This window comes from Phaenicophaeus curvirostris, chromosome 11 (assembly GCF_032191515.1).
Source record: "Phaenicophaeus curvirostris isolate KB17595 chromosome 11, BPBGC_Pcur_1.0, whole genome shotgun sequence".
NCBI classification, from domain to species: Eukaryota; Metazoa; Chordata; class Aves; order Cuculiformes; family Cuculidae; genus Phaenicophaeus; species Phaenicophaeus curvirostris.
In genome coordinates this window covers 14,251,248-14,268,138 of record NC_091402.1, presented here as the reverse complement: position 1 = coordinate 14,268,138, position 16,891 = coordinate 14,251,248, and the positions used below count along the sequence as shown (strand labels likewise).

The following is a 16,891-nucleotide window of genomic DNA, read 5'->3' as shown; positions in this document are numbered from 1 at the left end:
AAACTAATTGTTTAGTAAGCACCCTCCCTTTGATCAATGTACGATTCATATACTTGTGGAGAAAAGCAAGATGCTATCACACACCTCACAACAGACAGATACCAGCAACTGTTAATCTAGACTTTCCTAATTTTTTAAGGTCTGATTTTGTACCCAGCATAATACTCTCTGCCCTTGGTCCTTTTTGTAAATTACTGGTCTAGATAATATACTTAAGTTCCTTTGAAGTTTCACTCACAAGTCAAAATCCATCTCTTCTTCATTACAGTCTTTTCCCTCTTTCTGCCTACTGCCAGGCACAGATTCCAGCACTGGTATCTCCTTTAAATTTCTGCAAACTGACTCCTCCTTTTCATCTGCTCTAGTCCAAAACTTGTCCCACCTACTGCAATAGCAATCATTTATTCACATATCTGGGACAATATTCCCTCTGAATTGAAGCGGAAAAACAGCTCCCCTCTCTCTCCTCCAGTATAAACAGATACTCATCCTACCTTTCCCCTCCCCTCCAAAGAAAACCTCCACACAAACACAAAAGAAATGTTCTTCAGATCTAAGTGGAACTTGTTCACAGTTTCTCCATTCAATTAAAGATTGGCAGCAAAGCCAAAACTCCAATATGTAATCACTTAAAAAAGGTAATGTACATGGCATTAATCTGTTTCAGCAGGGATAAAAGTCAAGCCTTTCTGCAATCAACAAGCCAAGGATTATCTATTTAGCATGAAAAAAAAAAGGAAGACTAAAATTACTCACCTGGATGGATTCCAACAAATTGACCATATTGGAGATGAAGCACCCCCTGTACGCTCTATTTTAACTTTCTCGTCACCATTTTTATTCCTTATGCTGACAATGCCGTTGAACATCCCCAAGGCAAGGTACTGGCCATCATTTGTCCAGCTGATAAAACACACACATACTGAAAAGCAAGCTACTAAAAACAAGCAGCAGGGAGGTAGGATAGCACAGCATACTCAAACAGGGATGATAGATCGAAATATACTTTGAAGAGGGAGTTCTGGGAGGTAGCCAGTAATCCTACAGTTTGTTTATGCATCTAAATCCACGTTTATGGCAACGGCATGCACTACAGCAAGAACATTTTATAATATAGATAGAAATAAAAAAATGTTGACATAAAAAAATAATTTAAAGCTATCATCTGCTTGCAACACTTCTATAACAAGTTCTATATAACAGATACGTTTTTGGGGATGACAGTGTTGGCACTACACCAGACTGTTTTAAAAGCCACGCTTAAAACACTGATCAGATAAAACTGCATGATGCAGGACAGACTTCTTGCATCAGAGACGTGGTTTCTATTCTTGTCTCCACTGTAGTTAGATGGATGACTTTACACAAACTATATGTACCCTTCACTTCAGGTTCCCCATATGGGTAATACCTCCTTCTAATGAAAATATCAGCAATACAGGAGATGAAAAATAACTATCCCTTTTGTTTGTAGGGCTGTTCCTCTAACTTCATTTTATCATTATTGCACCTCTCTCTGAGAAGACTACACAAGAATGAACAAATGATCTTGGATAAATATTAGTCATATCCCTACCAGAGCATTACAAATGCTACTCAGGTATTTTAATGATGAGAATGGCAAAGCAGCATAAAGCACATGATGGTAAGAAGGTCTATCTCATACTACTAGGTACCATCTCTGCATATACAGAATCATTTCACTTTAACATTTAATTATAGCTTGCATATTATTTTGAATTGTTTGTATTGAAACTAACTTAAATGACGTAGGTAATCCTTAAAACTTACCTACAGCAAGTAATCTTACTGCTAGTTTTATGTTTAGTGACTGACTTCTGTTCAGGAGACCACAAGCCTTAATCAAAGCAAACAAAAAGTTAAGTATATTACAAGTAAACATTATTGGTGCTCAGATTAGAACCTAATATTGTTAGAAAACTCAGCTGGGGCTTCTGACGGATCAAAGTCTCATCTACTACTACAAGGACATTTAAATACATATTATTTACCAATAAACAGGAGAAAAAAAAATCCATCTAAATACCATAGAAGGTGTCTCTGCAAAAATCATAGTAACAAAGTAGTACACTTTATGCTGTGGCACCTCACCACATAGTCCTTTCCAAATGAGTTTAAGTTATTTAAGTATCTAATGTTACTTAACATTAGGTAGCTTTGCATCTCTTATTTTCTGGATATAAAGAACTGTACCTATCTGTACTTAGCTTAGATATACAATTTTAATAAAATTTACTGAATTAATTGAAAACTTAGAGGAAGAAGACATACCAAAATCATTGGAAGAGCAGGATGCCAACTGATGAGTAAGAGGATTGTACGAAAGGCACTGTATAGAGTCATTATGCCTAGAAGGAAGTTACAATCATATTTCAATAAATCAGTCTTAAATGCCCCCTTTCCTGACTTTCAGCAAGATAGCCAAAAGGTTTGCCAGATGCCAGAAATAATTTGATCAGTTTATACTACATCAAATTAATCTGCAATTACCGTAGACTAAATCATTAACAAACCTTAAAAAATTGTCTCTAAGTGGCAGGATTTACTGTATTTCATCAAGATTAGCTAAGAATATCCATTGGTGGTGGCTTGTGAAATACAATTAAAGGTTATATCCAAATGCTAAACCAAGTATGCTTGTGTATGCTCGTAGTAGTACGCAACCTGGTGCATACTAACAGACACACACATATTCAAAAACAGACTTAGAAGATATCACTTAAGAAGGATGACAAAAACAAACCCAGAAGATGGAAATACAACAAAAGTACCAAACCTTATCTTTAATTTGGTCTTTGAACCAGAATTATATTAATTTTGTTATGATACAGGATGAGTCATATTCTGTTTAATTTTATTTGAATCTAGACTGTTTCACCAGTTCTCTGCTAGCCCTCTAAATGCAGATTTATCTAGACTTCCCACTCTCTTGCATGCATTTAATTGCTTTGCTGACCCACTCAGACGCTTCAATTGTTCTTTCCCCTCTTCCCTCTATTACCCACTCACCAGCATTTTCTCTGACCTCAGTCAACCTTCTTCCAAATCTAACGGCACATACTCTGACAGCAGAAGGGCATAATCAAAGTCTGCTTTTCAGAAGCACAGAACTGAAAGGCATCACTTACGTGTATTTCAGAATTCCTTCTAACTTTGAAGTCCAAATTATCACACTTTTATCAGCAGAGCCAGATGCGAAACGTTTGCCTAGGAATTAAATGTAATTTAAATCCCACACATACAAGAATCACTTTAACTCCAAATACTCAATCAGAGAAAGAGCAGTAAGTTCTTGAACTTGACAAGGCTTAATAAATGGCCTAATACTGTAAGTGTCTTGATCTGACTGCACTTCTCCAACTATGTGAAATTCCAATGATTTTCTTATTCCTACAAAGAGCATCTCATTAAAGCCCAGAGACGCAAGCAGGTAGCCAGTCCATACTGTCAGTCATAGGTAGGAGATTTGTGTTAACGATGTCAAGCGAAAAGCGGTACATTTGTACAGGTATCACCTCTAACTTAAACAGCAGTATCTGAGAGTAAGCCCTTTAAGTCCCGACACAGTCCACACAAATGAGAAACAGAGACAATGAAAGAACTGGAAGCAGAATAGAGCCAGTAGTAAGCATGGTGATGCACGAAGGATAAGAAGATTGGGAAGCTTTGGGATAGAGGCGGCATGGGAAAAAAAATCAGAGGCAGGCAGAGTTACTAGAAAGGCAGATCTCTGGGCTAAGCTTTCTTCTGACATTACCCCACAAATACAAACTTAATGGTCACTGAAGCACGAGACGAGGGGAAGCGGGGACTACAATTCTTGGATTAACAGGTAGCCTTTCATGTAAAAGTATGGTATTTCTGTACATAGTGTTTGTACTGCAGTTCAAGCTCTCGAGTAAAAGACAAAACACCAGCACTCACACACATGCAAAATACTGGAATCACTCTGATTTCTCTAATTAACAACTGGCAGTAAAAATGGAAGATGGGCACTTTACAAATCAGATTAACAAAGCTCAACAAAGTGATATTTACCATCTTTAGCATAAGCCACACAGTATACAGTGTCTTTGTGTCCTTTCAAAGGCTGAATTAAGGTTCCATCAGAAGTATCATATACCTATTTAAACAGGGGGAAAACAAAAAACAAACATACAGAGAAAGAAAACATACATAAAAATCTTCCAGTGAGGAACAGTATATAAAATTACTGAAGATAAACAAAATTATACACTTCTCTTTGCGTTTGCTTTTTTTGCATATCATATAGTTCATGCAAGACAGAACACCTTAAAGGGTAGAAGTAGCAGCTTTCCTTAATACAATACGTCTTGGAAGGAAAGAAGACTCAGTATCAGAAAACTACATGCACAAAAGAAATTTCCAAACAGCTCATTTGCCCAGTTTGTTTTACGTCTTTCCCCCACGCTATATCTTTAAACATAAATTACTGGAAAAGCCCCTCACTAAATATACCATTCTGAAAGCACTGAAAATAACAAAGCCTGCTGTCCTGCAGTTCTGAACTACATCTCTGTAATCTTGCCATCCATCTATTCCTGCAGTTCTGAACTACATCTCTATAATCTTGCCATCCATCTATTCCTGCAGTTCCTACACTTCCCCCATTTGAAAGCTTCACAGGAGACAGGGAGAAGTGTGGTCCTGAGCTGCTCTTGCTGATGGATGAGCAGGCAACCAGACCCAGGGAACTCAAAAAACAACTCTACTTGAAGCTTCTCACAAAGCAGGGACATGAATTTGAGTTTCTTTCCCCCTTTCACAGAGATTTTCAGGAAACTTGTAGCAATGCAGTACTTGTATAATCGTGCCATTGTGGTAAATTTGGATGCAGGTTAGTGGATTTGAAACCACTGGGTGAAATGAAAGAGGATGAGATGACGCAAGTACCTTAAATCTCATTACTTTTGGAAATGGAGCCTAAAACTTAGTAAGAAAAATTAAAAAGCTTCAAACCACTTTACAGTTAGCCTGCATTAATATGTATGTAGATATGAGGCTGGACTGGTAGAGATAAAAGGATTTTTCATAGGTTACATTCAGAAGCTAATGTGAAAGGAATCATGCAGCTGTAAGCGCAAGATGAAAAGAAGTTTCCCTACCAGCAGTCTATTTCCAGCAGCAATTATCAACTGAGTCCCATCCGGTTTGAAAGCAAGATCATAAATACTAAAACAAACAAACAAACAAACCAAAAATGCCATGAAAAGTCAATATTAGTAGGCAGAAAATGTATTTCCTTTAACATCAAAGATGCTACATAATAAAACCTCTTAATTGCATACTTCAGAGTATCTCCGATTCCTCAGAATTTCCCCGAACAGAAAGAACCCCCCCAACTGTTTCCCTGCAGTGAGGACGAAGCCCAAGCTGTGGCCACCATCCAGGCTCCATCCATGAACACACACGGAGGGCTGGCTGGGAAGAAGCCTGCAGCGGTCCCCTTGGAGGCAGAACCACACAAACACAGATGCAGGCAGGTAGCTGGCCTTGGGCTAAACGTAAAGGGAAGCGAGAAAAAACAACCCCCGGAAAGGCTTTGCCATAGCGGGTCACCAGCATCAACCAAGAGGAGGCAGGACCTCAGCGGGCACCACCTCCAACCCTTTAGGCGATAAATGAGGCGGCCCAGAACCGTGTCAGGAGGAGGCTTATGGTTCCAGCGCCGTCACAACCCACGCTCAGCCGGGTCCCCGCTGCCTCAGCCGGGTCCCCGCTGCCTCCCCGTTTCCCTCCCGGCCGCTCACCACTGCTCGGCCTTATCGCGCCAGGTGAGCACGGCCCGCATCCCCCAGGCCGGGCCTGGCGACCCCGACCCCCTCCTCCTCCTCCTCCTCCTCCCGCCTCCGCCTCGTAGCCTCCCGCCGCGCTACCAGGGGCAACGCGCATGCGCACGGGCTCCCGCGCCGGCACATGACCCGTCACGTGACTGCAGCGCGCGCCCCGGCGAGCGGCGGTGACCGAGGCGCCCGGGGCGGAGGAGAGTCACGTGACCGCGGGCTCCCCCGCCTCGCGCGATGGCGGCGGGAGGGTGGGTGGCGGTGAGACGGGAACGAGCCGGGAGGGCACGAAGCGCAGGGCTCTCCGCCGCGGGGAGGGGAGGAGAACGCTCTCTGTGTAAAAACCCTTTGGGTCACGACACAGAAACTTGCCGCGACGTCACCGTGTCCGGTGCTTCTGTCGCCTGTGGCTTTTCAAGCCGCTTTGGAAGCGGGAGTTTGAGGTTTTGGAGCAGTTTCTGAAGGGAAGAGCGAGAGGACGAAGCAGTCATCGCTCATTTACTTTTCTTTCTTTGTTTCTTTCCTGCAAGAAACAAGCTGAGATCGAAAAAGGCGCTTGCAGAGTATTTTCGGAAAACTGGGGAGACGACGCTAAAAGCAGAAGGTGTTGATGTCGCAGCAAGAGCAGAAGGTGTTGATGCCACAGCTCCTTGCCCAAGGGTTACCCGCTCCAGGGCAAAAAGATGCAGCCCAAAAGCTGCGAGAGGTGCTTCAGGGAATGCGAATGGGCACAGCCGAGCGCAAGGCCTCAGCGTACAAAACAGTGAAGAGGACAGAATTGGACACGTACAGACTGGAAGTGAACAGCCAGAGGGTGTTAGATCCGCTCCGGAAAGCAAGGATGTGATCGTGGAAGGCATAAAACCAGAGGACTGTCCGAGAACCAAAGAAAAGGGGCGCGGTGGGAAAAATGCTCAGAATAAAAAAACTGGAAGGAGCTCAGAAAAGAGGAGTCGAGATAGCACCCAAAACAAGAGGCGGAGAAGAGCCTGTAACAAAGAGGAAACTGAGTGCATGCAAAACAAGAAATTCTGTAGAAAGGCAGAGAGGCGTGACGGCGATCGCCAGGGTGTAGGCGATCAGAATGCAGACCCTATGGATTCAGGAAAAACTCTGTTAAGAGTTTCCAGGTCACGGTCAGGCACACAGCTACGGTCAGTGACAACTCGCTCGCAAAGGGAGCTGGAGAGCCAACCAAAGGAGGATTGTGTGCAGAAAGGTTCTAGTGATGCATCTTCTGCAGAATCTGAGGAGAAAACTAATGGATTGGAAATAGGGAAAGGGACAGACCAAGGGAATCCAGGTAACCAGGATTTTAAACCTGACACTGAAACAAAAGCAAATGTCTTGCACCCGTGTGAGAAGAAAAGCTTCACAGCAGTTAAAACGCTACCAGGTATTTGTGTGGTTTTGAGCAGAATTATCCTCATGTTCTGTGGGGCGTTCTCCTAACTGTAAGAGTAAAGCATTCCGTTTCAGATCAGGCTGCTTTGACATCTGACTGTCTCATTTCTTTATCCAACAGAATTTAACTTAATGCAGATTCGTTCACAACTGGAACTTTATTGATTTCTTCAGCCGTATTGGATAGTATAATCGTGTACATTACCTTCACTACACTAACTCTCTTAACGTTGTTGCACAGTCAGTCAGTTTGATTCATAAAAAATGCTAATTTTAGCTTGTTTCACCTGCTAGAGTATGTGGACAACATTTAATCCTCTGTTGTTGTTTGAACCCATTTCCTTAGACTGTGGCAAAGTAACAGATTGTCTTCTGAAGAATTTTCATAGAGTTGAAACACAGAGGAGTACTGGAGTGGATCTAAAGGACATTTATGTTCTGTGCACTTAAAAAAAACCCTTGCTTTTCCACCACAACATAAAGTGTAAAGGATGTATGCAATGTGACAGCAAAATACTTGCTTTTTTTCTTTTTAATGCTAAAGTATTGTTTCTTTACAGAAGAGTCTATCACACGAACACAAGTGGACAGGAGGAAAACAAGTCCGTATTTTTCAAGTAAATATAGTAGAGAAGGTATAATAATTCTTTATGGAAATAATAATTCTTTATGGAAAAGAGACAGCAATAGGATTGCTGACGATCAAGTGATGTTATGGAAACTCTGGTTTTAGGCTGCCCATGCTTGGGTGGCATCAGAGAGCTCGGCTTACTGCACTAGCACAGATCTTGTCCCGTTTGAACCTCGGTGGCTTGCAATCAACTGTTAAGTCTGTTATCAAATGCCTCAGTAGCTCTTTTGGCAGCTGTGAGGTGATGGGGTGAATGGGCTTTGAGAGAGGTCTGTTCAGACGGCTGAGGTGTTTTCCCCTGTCAGGGAAACTCCATACCCAGTGCCTGCTGCTCTGTACCTACTCAGAGGCGTGAGGGTAGCTGGGGAGGGCCTCTCCTCAGAAAACAGATGTAACTTGGAATGTGGGCAAACCCTGATAGCTGTGACTCTTGCTGCAGTCTGTGCCAGGGGCGCGTAGTCCCTTGTGGTTCTGTAAAATTGCTGCGTGAATTGCCATTGCTCCATCTACAGATGAATCTGCTTCAAAAGGTCTTCGCTCCATTTTTTTAAATTATTTTCATTTAAATAAGTAAATCCATCCTATACTGTGTAATAAATATTTCTGTGTTGCCTCTGTGTACAGCTCCCAGCCCACCTAGAAGGAAGGCCTTCAGAAAATGGACACCTCCACGTTCTCCTTTTAATTTGATCCAAGAAACACTTTTCCATGATCCATGGAAACTTCTCATTGCAACTATATTTCTCAATAAAACTTCAGGTAAATAGAGTAATACAGTTTTATGTTGTGTAAATGTTGGAGTGGTGTTATAGGGTAAGAACAGCTGCCGTTTTTCATGGTGTTAATGAAAGAGTAAATGTACATTAATATGTATCAGTGTAAAAAAAAAATCTTTACTTTGTAACTCTTGCTTCAGAAAAAGCCTGCATATATAATAAAAAAGGTAATTCCCAACACAGTCTTCTGTTCATTGTGATTTCTTTCACTAGGTAAAATGGCAATTCCTGTGCTCTGGGAGTTCCTCAAGAAGTATCCTTCTCCTGAAATAACCAGGACTGCAGACTGGAAAGAAATGTCAGAGCTGCTCAAACCTCTCGGCCTCTACGAACTCAGAGCAAAAACTATCATCAGGTTCTCAGGTAGGTTTTCCTCAACGTGTCTGTGGAATGGTCTAAACTATACAAGCAGGGCAGGCAGTGCTGTTTTCAAACAGTGCTCTGGGACTTTCTCTTCTGTTTGTTCATGTTTTATTTTATACAACTTTGGGATGTGTTGGTCTTATATATGAAAAGCTGTTCATCCTGTTGTCTTAAGTGAAAATGAAATAATATACACAATATATACATAACGAATTCTGCAAGAGACCTTTGGGAGACTTCTTTGAGTGGAAAAAAGATACGAATGTCTGCAAGACTGCATTAGTCTTTTGCAGCATTGGGCTCTGCTCTGCTTTGCATCAGGTGACCTCCAAGAGCCCCTTCCAGCTGGAATTCCTCTATAATTCTGATCTTTTCTATACTTAGAATAAAAGTATTCCTCTGTGTGTTCAGAGGAGAGAGATTTAATTAAAACTAACCTTCAGTGATATGTTTAAAAGGTCTTTAAGATATCCACCATAGGGATTCATTGCCTGCTTTCTCCAGGAAATAGCTAAAAATTGTGGTTTTCATTTAAAATGTTCCAAAATGGAGATGTGTTACAACAGCAGAAAATCAGGATTTTGTTCAGAGTTGCTTTCTGCAACCTGCCTGCCTGCAGGCAGTGAAATCCGTGACTGGACTTTGCAGATGAGTACCTGAGCAAGCGGTGGAAGTACCCCATTGAGCTGCACGGCATCGGGAAGTACGGGAATGACTCCTACAGAATCTTCTGTGTCAACGAATGGAAGGAGGTGGGTGGTGTGACTGTGCTGCAAGGGCTCGGTCCACAGTGCAATGCCAGCAGCAGGGCTCTGTCCTTTAATGTTGTTAGGCTTGTTCCTGTGGACTCCCTTGGATGTAAAAATAAGCAGTTTTTACATCTTCAATAGGTAGAATTCACAGAATATGTACCTTTTACAAGTCTGAATCTGTAAACGACGACTTGTGTCACCTTGACTTTCTTCTGTAATTTTCCATTTTTGCTGTGTTCTTTTTCTTATTCCCCTGATGTGAGGGTGAGCGTCTCTTTCCTGCTTCCATTAAAAACTGGGTTCCCTATATTTCCTGCCACCCTGATCCTGGTATCCCTCCAAGACCTGTGTTGGTGGGGCCTCAGCTCTGCTGAGGTCCTCTTGTGGCAGATGGCCACGACGACCATTTTTCTCTCTAGCATAGGACCCCGTTCCCAATTCACGAAGGAGTGGGTGGTTTCAGGGCCAAGCAAGCACTGCATTCTGTGGTTCTGCCACAGCACAGCGTTTCACTGCCCCCTGCAAGGTACAGAGGGGTCCTGAGCTGGGAAATGCATCAAAAACAGTGAGGTATAGAATCATAGAATCATAGAATGACCAGGTTGGAAGAGATCCACTGGATCATCGAGTCCAACCATTCCTATTAAAATAGGTGTTGTTCCTATCAAAATAGGTATTGTAAGAGAACATATTTTAGTAATCGTTGAACACTTTTGCTGTGTTTCAGGTGCAGCCACAGGACCACAAGTTAAACGTGTACCACACATGGCTCTGGGAGAACCGGGAGAGGCTGAGCTTGGACTGAGCCATGTCGTGGGCATCCCGCGTCCCTCAGTGCTTGCCCACTCACTCACTGTGCAGTGGGTGTCCCTACAGCAAGTTCGTCATTTAAATGTCTGCGTGACACACCCTGAACAGATCATTGTTGCAATAAAATGTTTAAAGTCTCTGTATTTTTTAATAAATGCATCCCAGTTTTTGTAGCGTCTCTTCATTCGTGGCTTTGCTTTTGACCACAGCTACCTTCCTGCATCTGCTAGATGCTGTTTAGTGCTATTTATTGCTTTCTGGGAAAAAAAAGCACTTTGAAAACAAAATCTCTGTTCAGGTCTTAAATGATTGGGACACCTTTTTAAGAAGTAATGTCTTTGTTCTCAGTTGATCCTGAATGCCAGAGGAGTGTAAGAATAGGTGCTCAGAGGCAAATAGCATGATCCCACTTTCCTCCTACCAGACCAGGGTTGCCAAAGCAGTAGAGAGCTTTCCCTTCCAAAAATTGAACAATACAAACTTTTTGCATTGGTGGAGAAACTTTTAGAGGGGAAAAAATATAGCAAAGTAAAGCACAAATTTCCTTGTTATCTCAGTTAAAAAGTGTTTAGATATTGCGGTGATGGGCAATGTATTACGACTTAAGACAGCTTTGCAAGCTGGCATTTCAAATGTAAATAATGTATGATAACGGCAGACATACCCATTTTATGCAGCAAATATTTGGATCTAACAAGGAAAACTGGATTAAAATTTGCTTCAAAAAGGTCATTTGGCAGCCCAGTTTTAGCAATTGGCATGTTGAATATGCCATTGAGGAAACAGTGGGGAATCATCAGCTTAGTCTGTTCAAACAAAACCATTTGTAACTCTAATTCTGAAATTATCAGAAAGGGCACAGGTCTGGCAGAGCTTCACAGAGCCTGGAAACTGATTCTTGTCAGTCTCATTTTTGCCATCCATAGGAGGAGCAGTGAAACTGCCCAGAATTTTACTTATGTAAAGCATATTACTATCTCTTTTTTTTTTTTTAAGGCAGTTTCAAAGGAATAAAATACAAAAGAGGTTTGCGCATGTCAGCAAGTCAAATGACAAGTAACTTTACCTACCTGAAATTGAGCATGGCAGGGCAGGCCTGTTGTTCACCTGCGTCTGTGCAACCAAGCCCGCCTGTCCCGGCCTCTACAGCCCTGACCACAGCTGATGCTGGGGAGGGAGGGTGCTCACCCTACAGAGATGCTGCATTCAAAGGATCCATTTCTTCTGCAGTTGTTCCCTCATCCATGCGAGATGTGAACGCAGCTTTGTGATCCATCAGTCGCCTCATGGGATGTGGGCCCTGCTGGTGCTGATAACGAAGCTATCAAACTGTATGTTCAGATAAAAATTGGAGGAGCTGAACAAGCAACAAAATACACTTCTCAACTGGGAGCTCCACTGCTCGTCCAGTAACAGTCCAGGTGTTTTGGCTCCCTGAGCATAAGCCAAGCACAAGTTTAAGTTAGTTATAGTGTGTGTGGGGCACAGGTGGCAGAAGGAAGACCCTGCTCAGTGCTCACTGCTGGGCTCCTGCTCTGTCCTCCAGCAACAGCACCAGCGGCTCCATCATGCAGCAGCCTGGGTGCAGACACCTCACAGGGCTCGGGCTGTGTCCTCAGCCCAGTATCATGGAGCCTCCACTCAGTCTCAGGTGAGAAGTAAAGCAGTGAGTTCAGGCTCCCTGACACTGAGGACGGGCTTGTCCTGGGGAGCCTTGGCCCGCGACTGCAGCTGCTCCAGGGATCATAGAAAAGAATCACAGAATACTTTAGGTTGGAAAAGGCCATTAGGATCTTCGAGTCCAACTGAAACCCCAACACTGCCGAGGCACCACTAAACCACGGCCCTAAGCGCCATATCTACCCATCTTTTAAATACTTCCAGGGATGGTGACTCCACCACTTCCCTGAGCAGCCTGTGCCAGTGCCTAACAACCCCTTCCATGAAGAAATGTTTCCTAATATCTAGTCTAAACCACCCCAGCACAACTTGAGTCTGTTTCCTCTCATCCTATCACTTGTTACTTGGGAGAAGAGACCAGTACCCACCTCACCACAATCTCCTTTCAGGTAGTTGTAGAGAGCAATGAGGTCTTCCCTCAGCCTCCTCTTCTCCAGGCTAAACACCCCCAGCTCTCTCAGCCATTCCTCATAAGGCCTGTTCTCCAGCCCCTTCACCAGCTTTGTTGCTCTTCTCTGGACTCACTCCAGAGCCTCAACATCCTTCTTGCGGTGAGGGGCCCAGAACTGAACACAGGATTCGAGGAGCGGTCTCACCAGTGCCGAGTACAGAGGGAGAAGAACCTCCCTGGACCTGCTGGTCATGCCGTTTCTGATCCAAGCCAAGATGCCATTGGCCTTCTTGGCCACCTGGGCCACTGCTGGCTCATGTTCAGTCGCTGTCAACCAACACCCCCAGGTCCCTCTCCTCCAGGCAGCTTTCTAGACAGACTTCTCCTAGTGTGTAGCACTGCACAGGGTTGTTGTGCCCTTTCTTGCAGCGAGGGGCCCAGAACCAAACACAGCGACCACCCTGGGGGCTGCAGCGCAGCCTTTGACACCTTTCTGGAAGGGAAGAAAGTCACCTGTCCTCAGCCTCCATTAATTTTGTTCTTTCCAGGTACATGAAAAACTGACAAATCCAAGATGACTGCCTGCACCTCAGCCCAAAATTAGCGGTTGTGAGGTTCCTTGACTGCAGCCTTCACCAGCCCCATTCCCCTTCTCTGGATGCTTCCCCTGGATGCTCTCCAGCCCCCTCAATGTCGTTCTTGTAGCGAGGGGCCCAAAACTGAACACAAGATTCGAGGTGCAGCCTCACCATCTTCGAGGACAGCAGGACGACCCCTTCCCTGCTCCTGCTGGCCATGAGTGGCTGATACAAGCCAGAATTAAAGGGTTAGATTACAACTTTATGGGGCGCTTTTTGAAGTACAACGGTGTGGCCAGCAGCAGTAGGGAAGGGTTCACAGAATCCTGGAATGGTTTGTGTTGGAAGGGACCTTAAAGCCCATCAGCCAGGGGCACCTCCCACTGGATCAGGGCGATCAAAGCCCCATCCAGCCTGGCCTTGAACGCCTCCAGGGCTGGGGCAGCCACAGCTTCCCCGTGCCGGTGCCTCACCACCCTCACGGTGAAGAAATTCCTCCTCATGTCTAGTCTAAACCTGCCCCTCTCCCCTTTACAGCCATTAAGCACCCCCCTGACCCCCCTCGGGACGCCGCTGAGCTGGCGGCGGGCGGGGCGCTCCTCCTCCCGCCAGGGGGCGCCCCCGCGCGCAGCGGCACCGGCGGGAGAGGCGCCGGGCAGGTCCTGGCAGCTTCGTAAAAACCGCGCAGCTCGAAGCGTAGGGGAAGCACCGTTCCTCTCTCTCTCGGAACAGCCCCGCCTGAAAGATCCCGCTTTATCGGCATTTCTCGGCGGCGGCTCGGTGCCTCTCGAGGGCGCGGTGCTCGCTCGGCGGCGGCGCGGCCGGGCCCTGGCAGGACCTGTCGCGTATCCCATAATCCCCCGCGCGCGGCGCCCCCTCTCTCTCTTCCGGCGGGGCCTGGCGCGGCGGGCGCCATCGCGCAGCCGGTGAGTCGCCATCCGCCTCCATCCCCCGCCATCCGCGTCCCGGGGGTGGGCTAGCCCCGCTCCGTTCCGCCGCCCGCTCTCCCGGGGGCTCCGTCCTCCGCTCCCACCCGCGGGGCCGGCGCTGAGCCCGCGCCGAGCCGTCTCGGCCGCGCCGGGGATGCGGCGTTCGGGGCGATCGTGCTGGGCGTTTCGTTTCCAGCGACGTTGAACCGGAGGGAATGAGCTCGAAACAAGAAGGATTCACTGTTAGAAAATGGGGAACGGTTTGATTATGGTTGGACTCGATGATCCAGTGGGTCTTTTCCAACCTAGTGATTCTGTGATTTAAGCTGATGTAGAGTTAAGCTTACCTAAGTAACTGTGTTTTTGAAAGGTAAACAGAATGTTCCTCTGGTGGCGTGGTTTCTTTCAATCAGCGTTTTTCCAGGCACGGTTCATTCTTTGGAGATGATCATAAAATCATCAGGCTGGAAAAGACCCACCGGGTCATCGAGTCCAACCATTCCTATAACGTATTCCTATGATAACGCCTTGTGTTCAGTGTCATCTGTGCTGAACAGATGTGTCGTCTTCTGTAATCGCCTCTGTTTGCAGCCCTTTCCTATCTCAAATGCAAGGTCAGGCAGAGCTGGAGCCAGCTCCAAGTTAGCAAGAGATTTGACTGTTGTGAAGTTATAACAACGTTAAATGGAGTCCTTGGAAAGTAATAGAATATGCATAAGATTTTGGGGGAAATTTATACCTGTGCATGTAAGTGGGAAATATATTCTATAATAGCTGTTGTCTCATTACACACGATTGATGGAGATCACTCCCTTCATGTTGCCAAGGCCTGATAAAGGATGCTTGCTTTCTAAGACTCCAAAATGAATCTTGGAGAGCTTTTAGTATTAGTGCAGAGGGGGCTGCACCGGGTGGGGGCGCGCACTAACCAGAGGCGGTTGCAGGTTTTTTGCACAAAACCTCCACAGGAGTTTTGCATTAGATGAGTCTGGAGCTTGCTTACAATTCATCTGTGCTGCCAAATCCTGTATTTTGAGAATTGGAAGGGCTGGTGAGCTCTTGGGGCAGGGGAAGAATGGGTGGGAAATGTAATGCTTGCAAACGTGGTGTGGAAGCTGTCTGAGCAAGGCATCACCTCCCAGGATCGCATCTGGAGAGTTTCAGTGCTCTTCCAGCTTCGGAGGCGGGAGGGAGAGACACTGCAGATGAATACCCATTCCCTCACTAGTCTCCAGAGTGGCCAGTGAGCGGAAGATAGTCTGCTACACGTGCTTTAAGCTGAATTACACATTGCTTCTGTGTCGGCGTTCCCTTCTTACACCAGTTCTGTTCCCCTTAGACACGATGCCTGCCCTCAGACCTCTTGTGAAACCTAAAATCGTCAAGAAGAGAACTAAGAAGTTCATCCGCCATCAGTCTGATCGCTATGTCAAGATCAAGGTAAGAGTCGCTGGAAGTTCATTACAAAATGAATTCTGGGACAGCTAGGCATGGTTGCCTTTAGGGTTGATGATGGAGTAAAGCGTAAAGGGTCAAGTGTGAAACAGCAGGCCATGCTGCACCTGGCATGGCAGATCGTTTTGGACAGTGGTTTTGGTGGGAGCTTTTATTGTGAGCCAGGCACTTTCAAAGTGATCTTGTTTTGTAACTCCTAAATGTTTTCTGTGTTTCTTCAGCGCAACTGGCGTAAACCGAGAGGTATTGATAACAGAGTTCGTCGGCGGTTCAAGGGTCAGATCCTGATGCCCAACATCGGCTATGGCAGCAATAAGAAGACAAAGCACATGCTGCCCACGGGGTTCAGGAAGTTCCTGGTGCACAATGTCAAAGAGCTGGAGGTGCTCATGATGAGCAACAAGTAAGTCTGCAGAGCCTATGTGCTCCCTGCCTTATACGGAGCTGTCGCTGGCAGCTCTGCCACCTGCGCTGGGGCTGTGTGTGGCCTGTTCCCTAACGGCACTGCACTGGAAGGTGAAAAGGCAGCGCAGTCAGGGTGAAATGTAGACAGGAGACAAGGGAAGTTCTTGCTTTTAAGAATGCAAAGGTTTCTATAGTGCTGCTGTGCTGCCAAAGGTGATCTGTGGCAAAGCCACTGATGGGGAAAGCACAGAGGGTGTCTCAGGGCCAGCAAACTGTTACCTTCAGCAGAAACACAACATTGTAGTGGTGGTAAAAAGCACCATACCTACACAAATTGGATAAAACAGCAGTCAGAACTGTGGGTTCATACCTGTTCAGATGCAGGGCTGAATCTACTTGTAGCACAACAAAGTAATGAGTAATAATTAAGACTGCTAAAAGCTGCTTCTTGCCAACTCATTGTTTGCAAGAAAGTAAGTAGAAGGGTTGAGCCGTTCCAGAGGCCAGAACAGGCCAGGTTTAGTGACGGGAGGGAGGTGTGTGGTTCTGCTGCTGTGTAGTGATGCTTCCATGCTCGGCTGCATCTGAGCACTGCTGGTGGGATGGCTCTGGAGTGTTTTGTCTTCTCTGCTTGTTGGAGCCTGACACACAGTCTGTTTTTGACAGGTCATACTGCGCAGAGATTGCTCACAATGTGTCTTCTAAGAACCGGAAGATAATTGTGGAGAGAGCTGCTCAGCTCGCCATCAAGATCACCAATCCCAATGCCAGATTGCGCAGCGAGGAGAATGAATAAACTGGCTTCTACATCAGAGATGTATTTAATAAAGTGTATAAACAAACTGGTGGATGTTTTGAATGGCCAAAGGGAAAAGGACTTTGGCTTGGTGCT

The 16,891-nt window shown here is 45.4% G+C and overlaps 3 protein-coding genes across 5 annotated transcripts in view; 2 read left to right on the top strand and 1 right to left on the bottom strand.

Annotated features, from left to right (window-relative positions):
* IFT122 (intraflagellar transport 122) overlaps positions 1-5,863 on the bottom strand; it is a 32,224-nt gene extending 26,361 nt beyond the window's left edge. For both annotated transcript variants that reach the window (XR_011338217.1, XM_069866034.1), the window contains exons 1-7: positions 5,793-5,863; positions 5,148-5,214; positions 4,060-4,144; positions 3,150-3,228; positions 2,293-2,369; positions 1,792-1,858; positions 757-903 (exon numbers count right to left, since the gene is read on the bottom strand). Coding sequence is in view for 1 of the 2 variants with exons in the window: in XM_069866034.1 (XP_069722135.1) it covers positions 757-903; positions 1,792-1,858; positions 2,293-2,369; positions 3,150-3,228; positions 4,060-4,144; positions 5,148-5,214; positions 5,793-5,833 (563 nt within the window). In the remaining variant the exon portion in view is untranslated. The remainder of the gene's footprint in view (positions 1-756; positions 904-1,791; positions 1,859-2,292; positions 2,370-3,149; positions 3,229-4,059; positions 4,145-5,147; positions 5,215-5,792) is intronic.
* Positions 5,864-6,043: 180 nt separating this feature from the next.
* MBD4 (methyl-CpG binding domain 4, DNA glycosylase) lies at positions 6,044-10,745 on the top strand. Of its 2 annotated transcripts, XM_069865805.1 has the most exons (7): positions 6,044-6,076; positions 6,356-7,128; positions 7,790-7,864; positions 8,485-8,619; positions 8,850-8,999; positions 9,648-9,751; positions 10,479-10,745. In XM_069865805.1, exons 1-7 carry the CDS (start codon positions 6,063-6,065, stop codon positions 10,554-10,556), a joined length of 1,329 nt encoding a protein of 442 aa, XP_069721906.1. In that variant the 5' UTR covers positions 6,044-6,062; the 3' UTR covers positions 10,557-10,745. The 2 variants fall into 2 exon arrangements, with proteins under 2 accessions (XP_069721906.1, XP_069721904.1); XM_069865803.1 differs by lacking the exon at positions 6,044-6,076 and having other exon boundaries at positions 6,697-7,221.
* Positions 10,746-14,000: 3,255 nt separating this feature from the next.
* RPL32 (ribosomal protein L32) lies at positions 14,001-16,841 on the top strand. Its single transcript, XM_069866098.1, has 4 exons — positions 14,001-14,136; positions 15,479-15,579; positions 15,816-15,997; positions 16,666-16,841. The coding sequence occupies exons 2-4, from the start codon at positions 15,484-15,486 to the stop codon at positions 16,793-16,795; spliced, it is 408 nt and encodes a 135-aa protein (XP_069722199.1). The 5' UTR covers positions 14,001-14,136; positions 15,479-15,483; the 3' UTR covers positions 16,796-16,841.
* The last annotated feature ends 50 nt before the right edge of the window (positions 16,842-16,891 follow it).

What these genes read in the sequence shown, in the direction of transcription:
- MBD4 (XM_069865805.1), top strand. An exon ending in AAGTAAATATAGTAGAGAAG is followed by an intron (nt 7,865 to 8,484) that starts GTATAATAATTC and finishes CTCTGTGTACAG; the next exon opens with CTCCCAGCCCACCTAGAAGG. An exon ending in ATTTCTCAATAAAACTTCAG is followed by an intron (nt 8,620 to 8,849) that starts GTAAATAGAGTA and finishes TTCTTTCACTAG; the next exon opens with GTAAAATGGCAATTCCTGTG.
- RPL32 (XM_069866098.1), top strand. Translation starts at nt 15,484, where the DNA reads ATGCCTGCCCTCAGACCTCTTGTGAAACCTAAAATCGTCAAGAAGAGA. An exon ending in ATCGCTATGTCAAGATCAAG is followed by an intron (nt 15,580 to 15,815) that starts GTAAGAGTCGCT and finishes GTGTTTCTTCAG; the next exon opens with CGCAACTGGCGTAAACCGAG. An exon ending in GTGCTCATGATGAGCAACAA is followed by an intron (nt 15,998 to 16,665) that starts GTAAGTCTGCAG and finishes TGTTTTTGACAG; the next exon opens with GTCATACTGCGCAGAGATTG.